At 44.7% G+C, this 12,228-nt stretch overlaps 1 protein-coding gene across 1 annotated transcript in view; it reads right to left on the bottom strand.

Annotated features, from left to right (window-relative positions):
* MTMR10 (myotubularin related protein 10) overlaps nucleotides 1-10,543 on the bottom strand; it is a 40,833-nt gene extending 30,290 nt beyond the window's left edge. Inside the window, exons 1-2 of the mRNA XM_072981842.2 lie at nucleotides 10,370-10,543; nucleotides 5,530-5,590 (exon numbers count right to left, since the gene is read on the bottom strand). Of these exons, the coding sequence (XP_072837943.2) occupies nucleotides 5,530-5,590; nucleotides 10,370-10,423 (115 nt within the window). The 5' untranslated portion in view covers nucleotides 10,424-10,543. The remainder of the gene's footprint in view (nucleotides 1-5,529; nucleotides 5,591-10,369) is intronic.
* Between the last annotated feature and the right edge of the window lie 1,685 nt (nucleotides 10,544-12,228).

The raw sequence follows: 12,228 nt of genomic DNA, 5'->3' as shown, positions 1-12,228 counted from the left end.
GGCAGCACTCGTTTGCAAGAGCCAGCGTGCACCAGTCCTGATTATGCTGGTTAGGGCTGCCGGGAGTTGCCGTCCAACACCACCTGGAGAGCCACAGTTTGCTAATCCTGCCCTTACAAAATGCCTGAGGATCAATTCCCAAATGCAGCAGAGCCCCAGTTGCACAAGACTGATCTCCTACGAAAGCAAAATGCCTGAACTATACAGCACAAGGCTAAAGTTTACTTGAGGTTATCATACCAGCTGGCGAGGGAGTCAAATCTCCTTTTTATTTTAACAATGCGCCTTGTCTGCTCAGCAGCACAAGTGGCTCTACAGGAATTCCGAAAGAGCTTCCAGCCAGCAGCTGCACATGTAGCTCTGTGTGCCGCCCACATACCCATTTCTGGAGGATCATGACCCTTATCTATTTTATACATTGCACAATGATAATCACAGGTGACATCTTTGCCTACATGAGCTGCCAGAGAATCAGGAACACATTTTGTTCTCATCTGTCACCAAGTCAGCCAGAATAACTGTCTACATTGGAGTTGCAAAGTTTAACAGGGTTATTTTAGCAATGATGCAGGAAAGTCAGTGCAACTTCGAACTCCTTTCTGCCCAAAATCAATACACGCTTTTGGAGTCTGACGAAGCTGCAACCAGAGTAAAGTAACAACCAAGAACAAAAACCTGTTTTAGGGAACTGAAGTAGCCATGCATAGGGTTCAAAGCATATGCACAGATAATGGAACACTCTCAATTTTTTTAAATGGAGACTCAGCTTATCTACCCATAGAAGAGGAAGATCAATTGTATGGCACTTTGGACTACAGGTAGGAATGTCCACTACGTGTGTTCTCTGCCTACAATCTGAAATGGTAAAGTCCGGACATGTGTTATTGACAGGCTTGGCCTCATTGGCATGTCCGAGTATCCCCTAGCACTTTGGCTCCTAGAATTTCTGTTCTGTATGGGAATGGAACGGAACGCAAAGAGTATAAGGCACATGGGCAATGTGCAACTGCTAGTCTCCTGTAACACATACATCAGGACAGACAATTGGCATTAGAAAGGACTGGTGACTACATGTTCTCTCACAACACTGACTGTTTAAAATACAGTACCCTGTCTTTGTTCCCCTGCTGTGCAATATACCACACAGGCCTATGACACAACTTCCAAATTCCACAAAAAAAATATGATCTTGCATTTGAAGGCAGTATAGTAGAGTAAGGCCCACAGTGGCAAACTATATTCTGATTATTAGTTAAAGCAAACTTCTGCTAGGTAGATCCCTGCCAATGCAATTTTAATTTGAGAGAGAGAGTTGTTAAAGTTTAACTTCATTTTGAAAACTATTGCAAGTAGAAAGGACAAATCCCACATCTATCTCAAGAAAACTACCACTACTAAGTGCCAGCCACAGTTCAAAGGCTTATCCAAGAAATCAGACCCCTGCAAGTAGGAATAAACACTGCAAATGGCGCCATCTGAGAAGAGAGACATCTCCTCTCCCATGTTAGAGAAATGCCAATACCTCTTCTAAGACAGGCACAGGCATCTGCTCACACAGAGAAGGGTTTCCCAGACTTGCATAATCCAGATCTTCTTGGACTGCAACTCCCAGAAACACTGGCCACCACAACTGGTGGTGAAAGCTTCTGGGAATTGCAGTCCAAGAACATCTGGGTTACCCAAGGTTGGGAACCACTGACATAGAGAGTTCTGCCTCTCATATGCAAGTTGAAACAACCGAAGTGAAATATATTGGCTTGCACTCAAGTCAAAAAGCTAATGCACACCTCTCTGGGAGTAAGGCTCACAGATATTGGTCAGATCTTTGACACACAGATATAGGGCTGCACTGCAAGATATCTTTAATCAGGTGAATGCTCAAAAAGGCAGAGTTCCATGCAATTTATAGCATGGGGGTTGGGGGAAAAGAGATGGGAAAATGCTTCAATCTTTGTAACACACGGCTTTGTTATTGAAGATGAGCGTAAAGCTTAGCAGATTGGTCTTGCTTTTAGTGTTTACCAATCTACAGAATCTTATAGGCAGACTTTGTTAAAGGAGGTTACAGCTACACAGAGGATAGGAAGCTCACAAATCATTCCAACCTCAAAATAAACAAAGTAGTAATTTAACCCCATGCATAGAACCACAAATGCAATGTAGCTCTTAATATAGAACAAGACACATTATAACAAACACCATTCCCACAATTGAACTCCGGTTTAGAATCAAGTTAACTACAAAGTTGCATTTATGGTTAACATATTTATAGAACAGTTACAGACAATGAAGGGGAGAAAAGAGAGAATTTATATCCTGAAGGTTTCCTAGTTTGGGGAGTAACCATAACAAGGGAAAAAATGTTCTGGACCAAAAATCAAGATCAATATGAATTACTGGTTTTTTAAAACAAAGAACATGGACCAACTCCAAACTGAATTTGCAGGGTTTCCAGTCCGTTTTCTGAATGAGCACAAATAGTAACTGCCAGTTACAGCAGATTAAACATACCTGCTTCCAACCATTAGTCAGCAAACAACCCAGAAACACATTTAAAGCCTTGACCATAGAGCTTACTTGTCACTTGCACTACAGAACTCACATCTGTTTTAAAGTGTCAGCAAGGACAGGCTTCCCTCTTTTTATAAATGGGCAAGGACACTAAAGCGATCTCACTTTGCTGAAAATTAAATGAACCAGAACTTGGGTGACACAAATGGGAGGTTGTTATTGGGAAGAAAACTATTGGCCCCACATGTTGGAAAGTCCTCCAGATTTTGCTGGACTATGAGTCCCATCTATCCTCCACCAGTGGCTATGCTAGCCACGGCTTAATGGGAATTCAAGACTCACACCACCTCAACGTTTTCTCCCCCAGGATTTCAGAGGAATCTGTGTCCCTGATGCCCTCAGAGTCTGCATGCCTGCTTCACTTTTCGCAAGACCGAATCAGTGGAGAGAACACCACTGTGGGTCTCATAAGCTGTTTCCTACAGCTGAAAGGGAAGGGAAAATCACAACCTGTGTCGTCTTATTTGCTCTCTACAAGAGTGACTGACAGAAACAGAGTGGAATACAGTGCAGCCGTTGTATCTGGCTGCTGAGGGGCATGTTTATGATGGACAAAGAATATACAGTAAGGCACTAGGCCGTGGGGGAGAGAGAACAATCAGCTGGAAGCCATGAGATCAGCTAGAACGGACAGGTATATTCTAGCTCCTTCAGAGAAACACTCTGCTGTGCTTCAGATGCATTCACCAGGGTTAAGGAATGTTTTAACTCAGTGTTAGGACTTAGTTTAAGAGGCCTCGGGCAATTTGCTATGAAGCATATGCCAAGGAAACCCAAAACAGGCATAGCAACTATTACAGCCAGCACTGCTTTAGCTGTTATTAGGAAACTGGCATGAAATGCCAACATGACCTAAAGGAGAGATGTGGGGAGGGACAAATGGCGTTTTCTAGCCCAAGGGCAAAAATTAGAGGATTAACAGGCATGTATGTATGAAAGGATCTTCAGGATGTGCTCTAAAATGGGTTCACAATCACATTTTTCCAAGGCCTGTTTGCACTCTCCTTTTCTCCCTTAAAACCACACTGCCTTCCAGTGTGTCAATATACTCTAATCTCCTTTCAGGCAGACTGTAATTTGCAGGATCAGCAAGCTTTAAGCATGATCTGTTTTTCAGCTCACAATGACTGCCTCCCACTGCTGCCTGCTGTTTGAGAAATGCTGCAAAAATGCATTCCATGGGTCACAGCTTTCATGGCAATGGAGGCAGAAAGCAGCCCCATTCCTGAAAATTAGGGAAATGAATTCTAACAATCTAAAACAGGTATCACCCCGTAAACTACCACAGAGACAGAGTGGCCTTATCTGTTTGCACTGTATGTTTATGGAGTGTCAATCTGAAATTATTAAGGAGCTGCCTCCTGGGAGACACTACACCTCCTCCAGTAGGGGATTCCTGAGGCTTTTATCAGCTCACAACTCCGCAACTATTCTCACCCCTCAAAGAGTTTAGGAGTGCATGTTCTAAGTGTGGAGTAATCTCAAATACCAATAAATCACAAAGCATGAAAAACAAGGCTGTGTGCACTGTGGTGGAATGTCTACTATGGGAGAATGCAGCTGTGCCGCGGGCAGGACAAAGCAGCATCCCTCTGTGCCTGTGAGCACAGTTCTGCCCAAGGGGAAGGGCTCAGCACAGACATAGTGCCACCAGAACACCCTGTAGTGTCCCTTGCACAGAATAATTACAGTTGTGTTTGGACACTGGCCAGTTTTCTTTTCTTTCACAGATACAACAGTTAAATGTTCTAAACCACCTTTTGAACCATTCAGTGGGTGTTTTTTCACTTCAGCTCACGTCCAAACCACTGCTGAAAGGATCAAACAGTGCATCGGGCAAGGCACACGGATGTCTAACTTACGTCCTTGCAAAAGAGTTCTGTACACCCCAAAGGCAGTGTACGTCAAAAAGGCGTATTAGCAGAACAATCTGTACACAGAGGCCAGTTTTGTCACTTCCTTGATCAGTTCTGAAATAATTAATATATACTTAATTTCTCAGCAAGATGTGTGAACAGTGTGGGTCGCCTAACATGGGTTGCTTAATTTCACAGTGGGTATACTGAGAAATCAACATTCTTCAACTTCCTAGTTTGGAGAGGAACCATAACAAGGGGAAAAAATGTTCTGGACCAAAGATCAAGATCAATATGAATTATTGTTTTTTTTTACACAAAGCAATAGATGCAATAGATTTTGTGGGTTCTTGGGGCAAGACTGATGAAAGCATCTATTAAAAAAAAATAAGGATGGGAAGCGTCTGCTTTGCTGCTCAGTTCCTGACATTCAGATCGGTGCTCATGTCACTCTAAGCAACTGTGAAGATTAACCGTAACAGAGGAGCTTTTGTAGCAGTGGCAACATCTGCTGACCTATATGCTCATTATCCTCCATTGAAGAAGTGGAAGAGAAAGTATGAGCACCTCAGGTATTTAAAGATCGTTACACGAAGCTATGAACAAGTTCTGGCTTGGCTCACTGGCCAACTCACTCCTTCTTCCACCACTGACCCCACCCTTTCCAGTCCAATAGGAAGTGCAGATGACTCAGGAAAGGGAGAGGGGCTGGGCTCTGAGCTGGTCTTTTTCACAAGCAGGGGCATTCATGCAAAAGGAACTGCAAGGTGGAGGGAAGCGATGATTAACATTCTGAACATAGCCATCTCATCAAAGAGTGGACAACTAGGGAAAGAAACAAACCTCACAAGAAAGAAAACATAATGATGTGCATTAAATGTGTGCATAGCATTGAACAGGATGTAAACCAAAATCAAAAGGTGCAGCGCTCAGCGCAAGCACGAAAGAGAGCTCCAGCTTCAAAGAAAACAGGTGTCCAGATGAAGGCTAAAACTTGAGGGAAAACAACATAAAAGTGCTGTGAGATGTTCAAGACTGCTAAATACATTACTGTAAAAGAAAAGAAAAGCTGTAACCCAGTGACAGGCACGCAAATACTTACCTGGCAAAAGAATTGGCTCTAACTTCTTAAGCCTCGGCTCAGGTGTTATTTTATCTTCAGCCTGAAACACAGTAGCAAAGGGAGAGATGCTCCTTTTAATCCTTAAAATAACTGGTAAAAGCTTTGCAGAGTACTAGTGTGAAATGCTTGTTTTTAATTAAAACGGCCTGTGGACAATTAAACAGGCATATACAGATAGCTCAATAGTTTAGGTATTCGGCTGCAGAGCCAAAGGCTGGGGGATTCGATTCTTCACTGTGCCTCCTTGACGGTCTGGACTCGATGATCCACAGAATCTTTTCCAGCTCTGCAATTCTAAGATTATAATTCTAAGTATTATTATATCAAATATTTTAGAAACCACACTGTTATTGTTGTGTGCCATTGAGTCAACATATGGCAACCCTGACAGGGTTTTCATGGTTTGTGAGACATTTATCATTGGTAGACCACCCCCCAGAAGTCAAACACATTTGAACCTAGGTCTCCCGAGTCCTTTTCAAACATACTATCCATTGCACCAAACCAGTTTTCCCCCAAACTATAAAAATTCTGTGGTTCCAATGAACAGTCTGGTTCCCAATGTGGTGTAATGGACAGACTGGTGGACTAAGACTCTGGAGAACAAGGTTCAAACCCCCACTTGACCATAGAAACTCACCAGGGGAGTGAGTAGAACCACTCTTTAAATATCTCACTTACTTGAAAGTCTTGTTAGGGTCACTATAAGTCAGTTCTGACCAGTTGTCCATCTTAGAGCACGGAGGCAAATTTTTATTTATTTATAGCATCCATACCCACCCCTTCAGTAAAAGACAGCATTCAAGACAGCTTACAAACTTTTTAGAATGTAATTATTACAATATTATCATTAGATAGCCTTTGTACAGGAATATTTCTAGCCTGTGGCTGCAGAAAAAACCTCTAAAAAGCTCACCCAACAACAGTACATTTATTCATCAGAGGCGTGGTTCAAAACATCTTATGTATGCTTTTTTTAAAAAAGTAATCACATGGACATGCCCGTAACTCTTGCTGTTCCTTATTAAAATTATGATACAGAGTTGGTTGTCTGTAGCAGACACGTTCCATGCACTGATATGTGTGTGTGTGTAAGACTGACCAGGTGTTACAAAGAACAGCCACATTCAGATAACACAGCAAGTCTGAACTTTATCTTATTGACAATCAGCAGCACCAACCCAGTGCCTCTGCTTGTAAGGAAAAAAAAGTGTTAAAACTGACAGACAAGGGTGCCCTGAGAGTCAGCTCTTTGTTTTGCTTCCCTCTTGACAAACAAGATAAAAGCTACAGATTAATCCCCTGGCTGACAGATTTGGGGAAAGACAAACCAAAGAACCAGCTCCCTGGCTGCTTCCTACCTTACAGCAAGAAAGCCACAGACACAAGACCCATGGCTTGTTTAGCCATGCCCATCACAACACTTAGTTAGTGTGCCTCAATACTATGTCCAAACAGGACCACAGCCTTACTACTCTTTTGATGCATGCAAAATATACAGTACATAGTGGTATACTATATATCACATATTGGGACGTAGTGGCGCTGTGGGCTAAACCGCAGAAGCCTTTGTGTGCTGCAGGGTCAGAAGACCAGCAGTCGTAAGATCAAATCCACACGACGGAGTGAGCTCCCGTTGCTTGTCCCAGCTCCCGCCAACCTAGCAGTTCGAAAGCATGCAAATGCAAGTAGATAAATAGGGACCACCTCAGTGGGAAGGTAACAACGTTCCGTGTCTAAGTCGCACTGGCCATGTGACCACGGAAGATTGTCTTCGGACAAAACGCTGGCTCTATGGCTTGGAAACGGGGATGAGCACCGCCCCCCCGAACACGACTGGACAAAAAAAAATGTCAAGGGGAACCTTTACCTTTATACCACATATTTCTGTTGTGTTCCATATTGCATTATTTATTTAATGCTGCTCTTTGACCATGTGAGAGTGAGTGAGAGTGAGAGAGAACAAACATAAATATGTATACTGGTAGATGATAGTAAAATATGCAAGAAATATTCAAGAAATTATATCTTTGCAGTGTGCTTGGCAAGGTCTCATCAGCAACAGTATCTCCGATTCAAATAAACGCACCAAGGCAAATCAGTGATCAGCATAAAGCAGATCATAATTTTGAAAAAACTTCTTCAGTCATTTTGAAATCACATAAGCACTTGGGAACAACCTGGCCTTTGCTGTTTCGTATGCATGTTTAATTTGACGCTGTAACTTACATTTTCCCTCAAGGTTTGTATATACAGCCGTGTCTATTATTTTTACAAAAAAGGTAACAGACATGGTAAATATTTATTGAAATAAACCTTCTTTGCAAGCCTTAATGACAACCAATGAACACTAATCTGACAATCTCTTTTAAACAAGAGAAAGAAAGAACCAGAAAGAATGCTACATTTTGTTACTTTATATTTATCAGTGTTGTCAAATGACACAACTACAGTATGCAGAAACAGAGAGAGTGTTGTTTTACATCAGGGACTGGAACATCTCCCTGCATGATTGTCTCTGATCAAGGAGTGAATAATCTGCCAGAATCCCCCCTTCTTTCTTGCAGTTTCTAGGAAGAACTCCTTTGGTGGGCCCTCCATTAGACACTCTTGTCAGAGTAACATGGTGTCATCACAGGATGCAAAATTAGGCATAACTGCCTAGAAAAATTGCCATCACCTCAGGAAGGACAGCTTCAGGAGAAGGAGTGATGGCTGCACAGAACCTCCCCATCCAGGTGGCTGACAAGCAACAGTAAGGGAAGATACGGGAGGTCAGGCAGTGGTAAGAAAGCAGAGGCGGCTGTGTAGATGGTCTCCTCCACTTCTCCAGTCCTTGGGACCTCGGGCCACCCAACGAAGCCAACAGGACATGTTAAAGGGAACACTTGTATACACGGTTGAATTATGTAAATTAGGTAAGAGGGCATGATGGCTGCCAACTTGGACATATCAACAAGGCAGAGAGCCAGTGGCTATTCATGATGTCTATGCATTCTCTCTAGTGTCAAAGACAGCAAGCCTTTATAAAATCAGCTACTGAGAACACGATGAGGAGTTCTGGAGCCCTGGAGGGCTTCCCACAGCCCCCTATGAAGAGGATGCTGCACTAGGCAGGCCCCTGGTCTGATCCAGCGAGGTTCTCACCTGCCTTGTGGGCTTCTTAGAGGTCTGCCTCTGGCAGGGTCCTATGGCAAAACTGGATGCTAGGCTAACTAGGCCTCTGTGACCAGCAGGGATCTTTTTTACTAGATAATTCAGGTGGGGCTCACTGCTCAGCACCTGCCTATGTGATAGAAACAATGGAGGTGATGTGGCCTTTCTGAGCTGAAAGCTTTGCTCGTCCCCAATTTTGTCTAAGGGTGGGAACCACTGCTTTAGACTTTTAAAAATATTTAGCAAGCAAGTACTAACAGGCAGATGTATCAACTTTTTAAAATATTCAGGTTGGTCCATGCATGTTTGGATAAAAGAATACCCACCCTTTTAAAAAAATCAGTTCCTGCCCCACATTTTCAAATTATTCACACTGCAAAGCCCACAAATTCTCTCTGTGTGTGTCACAGCAGAGTGAAAGCATACCTGATATCCATATAACATTAGTGTCAAATAGCTTTATTGTTGTCATGAAAAGCTCACCTTTCAATTTAAGGAGGGAACAGTTTTGCGTGGCCAGCATTTGCCTATCTTAAAAGGATTTGTGTATTTGAACAGCGGTTTATATTGCCAGAAAGTGCCGGATAAGTCTCTGATAACAAAATCCCAATCAAGCAGCATTTCAACCCTTCAAACGAGATAGACTTTTTTAAAAAAAAAACCTGACTCATTTGTTTGGGCACCCTTTTTATCAATTAATTCCCACAGAGTTTTGAAAGGCCAGGGTTCTTTTACAGGTGCTGTTTCTTCCTTGCTCAAGAGCCTCACAAACCAACCCCCCTTTTTTTCTTTTTCTTTTAATTTTACAAACCACAGGGCTGTGGAGCAGAGCCTCTCCTCTGCAGGCAAGTTTCCACCTGTCCCTTTAACCAGTTTACTTCATTGGGGCTAAACCCAGTGCCCCAGTCCCCGAATCCAGCAATTCCAGAGGGAAGGAGAGATAAATGGAAGGCTCATCCATCCGAAAGTGCAGGAAGTGCCCTGGATGGGAAATCCATGCGATTCTACGAAAACATTTACTCACTTACTTATTTTTACTTTGCCTTCCTCTTTAAAAGGACGCAAGGTGGATTATAATATCATTAAAAAGACAGTATTTATGAGCCCAGAAAGGATGGGGGGCAAGGTAGGTGTTTCTTTTGCAGGTCTCCTCAGAAGGCAAGCCTTGCTCCCTGAGGAAGATGCAAGGACACCTCTCTGGGTTTACACGGAAGGAAGGCTAAGCAGGTTTAAGGAGCGGGGCCTTGCCCCCTTTTTCTGGACTACAACTCCCACAACGCTGCCTCCTTTTTTGGGGGGGAGACTACAACTCCCAGAATTCTGGGACTTTCAGTCATCATCATCAACAACAACAACAACAAATAAAGCAGCGTTTTCTCCCAACTCTACTCAGCTGCCCTGGCGGGTTGGCCAAGGGGGGCTTCCTCCCGAGTAAGGGTGCCCGGGGGCGGCACCAACTCCCCTTCCTCGCCACCGCCCCTGGGAAAAGCGAGGCCATGGCCTCCTATGGGCTTCCTCCCGAGTAAACGCGCGAGGGAAGGCAGGCAGGCAGGTTCCTCCCGTGCCTGAGGGCGGCAGCTCTGCCTTTCTTCCCTCCCCTCACAGCCTCTCCCAATAGGCTTCCTCGCGGGCAAGCGCCTCTGAATCCCCCCCTCTTCCTTACCTGAGGCAAAAGGTACGACTTGAAGGTCGCCTTGGGCGGCTTGAGGGAAAACATGACGGGGCACAAGGCGGCGGCGCTTCTCCCTCCTGCCTTCCCTCCTTCCCTTCCCTCCGGCCGCCCTTCTTTCCCTCAGAGCTCCCGGGCCGGCCTCGAGGCCCCACCTCGCGACGGGAGGGGGGAGGGGAAGGGCGCCGGGCGCAGGCTCCGCCCCCCCTCCCCGGCCGCGTCACGTGCTCCCTCCTCGCGGCTCCGCCCAACCGGACCGGCAGCGCCTCAGCGGGCCGGAGGAGGCGGCCCCTCGGCACGGGCAGGGCCAATGGGGAGCGCGCCCACCTGCTCCGCCCTCTCCCTGTAGACGTCACTCAGCTGGAGGCGGGAAAGAGGGCCTTACCCCTCCTCCTCCTCCTCCTCCGGTATCCTAGCAACGTGCGCGCGGCCAGGTTTTTTTTTTCTTTTTGAGGGGGTGGAAATAGGAAGTGGGGGGGAAAGCGTTCGCGGACGGAAGAACGGAGGGGACAAACTTGTACCCCCTTGACGGAGCTTCGCATTGGGGGAAATCTCTCCTCCCTCCACGGCCCGTGCTAGGCTCGGAGACCTTCTTTCCACTCAGGTCAAGGGGAGCCGCAAAGGGTTCTGGGAGAAACCGGGAAAGCGCTCCTTTGTGTGTGGGGGGGTGCGTGGGGGGGAGTACAGTATTTTGGGACATTTCCCGTTCAATGGGTTGGGAATTCTTTATCCCTTGAACCCTAGGCAGAGGTCTGATTTTTATTAGACGAATAAAATAGGTAGTGAAGCAAACAAACAAATAAATAAATAAATGAGCAAGCCTGCAAAGGTTCGATTTCATGGGCGTGGGGGCATGTCAGATGGGCATAATAATAATAATAATAATAATAATAATAATAATAATAATAATAATAATAATAATAATAATAATAATAATAATAGTAGTAATAGTAATAATAGTAATAATAATAAAAATAATAAAAATAATAAAAATAAAAAGTGCCTCAGGGATGACACACAGGATGGTGGCCATAAAGTGGGATACCAGCCTTCTAAACACAGAGTTGTGTGAATCCTTGCAACTTGAAATAAAGTCTCTGGAGTTCGATTCCCCCGATGGAGAGCCAGCCTGGGCGGCCTTGGGCCACCTGCACCGTCCCAGGGATCTCCCCCCCCCCCAAAATAAGAAAGGAACTGGGAACCATTTTTGAGGATTCTCTTAATTGAAAAAACCTCTGGCAAGGGGCACCATAAATCAGACTCGACTTGATGGCACAATGATGATGATTATGATTATGATGATGATGGTAAAGATGAGGATTCGATCCCCCTTCCCCAGACCTCACAAATAGCCGTGGCTCTCATCTCTTCACCAGGATGGGTGTCCTTGCGATTTCATGACTTGTTAACCAGCAGGAACGCCCATTGGACGCTGAGGTCGTAATTCATGCCCGGGTTCACAGCTACAAAAGCGACAAAGCACTGTGTTGTGTTGGCAGGAAGTTGGACCAGCTTGTTAAAAAAAAACACCCTCCCACCAGATTAAACCTTGGCAATGTGACCATCCTCAAATCAACCTCCCCACACCCAAAAAGTCTTGCTGAGTTTTAAAACAAACCAGTAAATGGTCCTCTGGTTTGCAGTATTCCTACCCTTCTGCCCTTTACAACAATTATGTTTTAGGAGAGAAAACACAGCAAAATTAATTATTCTAATATTAATTCTCTACACGAGCGTCATCTGGGCCTATCCAGATGGGCAGAGTGGTGGTGGGTGTCACATGGGGTTTAGATTTGTGTTTCTCAGAAAGAGGCAGAAGGTGGGGCCACATAAAACCCCTGAAGGGAAGCTGT

Source organism: Pogona vitticeps, chromosome 12, assembly GCF_051106095.1.
Source record: "Pogona vitticeps strain Pit_001003342236 chromosome 12, PviZW2.1, whole genome shotgun sequence".
NCBI classification, from domain to species: domain Eukaryota; kingdom Metazoa; phylum Chordata; class Lepidosauria; order Squamata; family Agamidae; genus Pogona; species Pogona vitticeps.
Note: the sequence above shows the minus strand (reverse complement) of the source record. Positions and strands in the feature narration are given on the sequence as shown.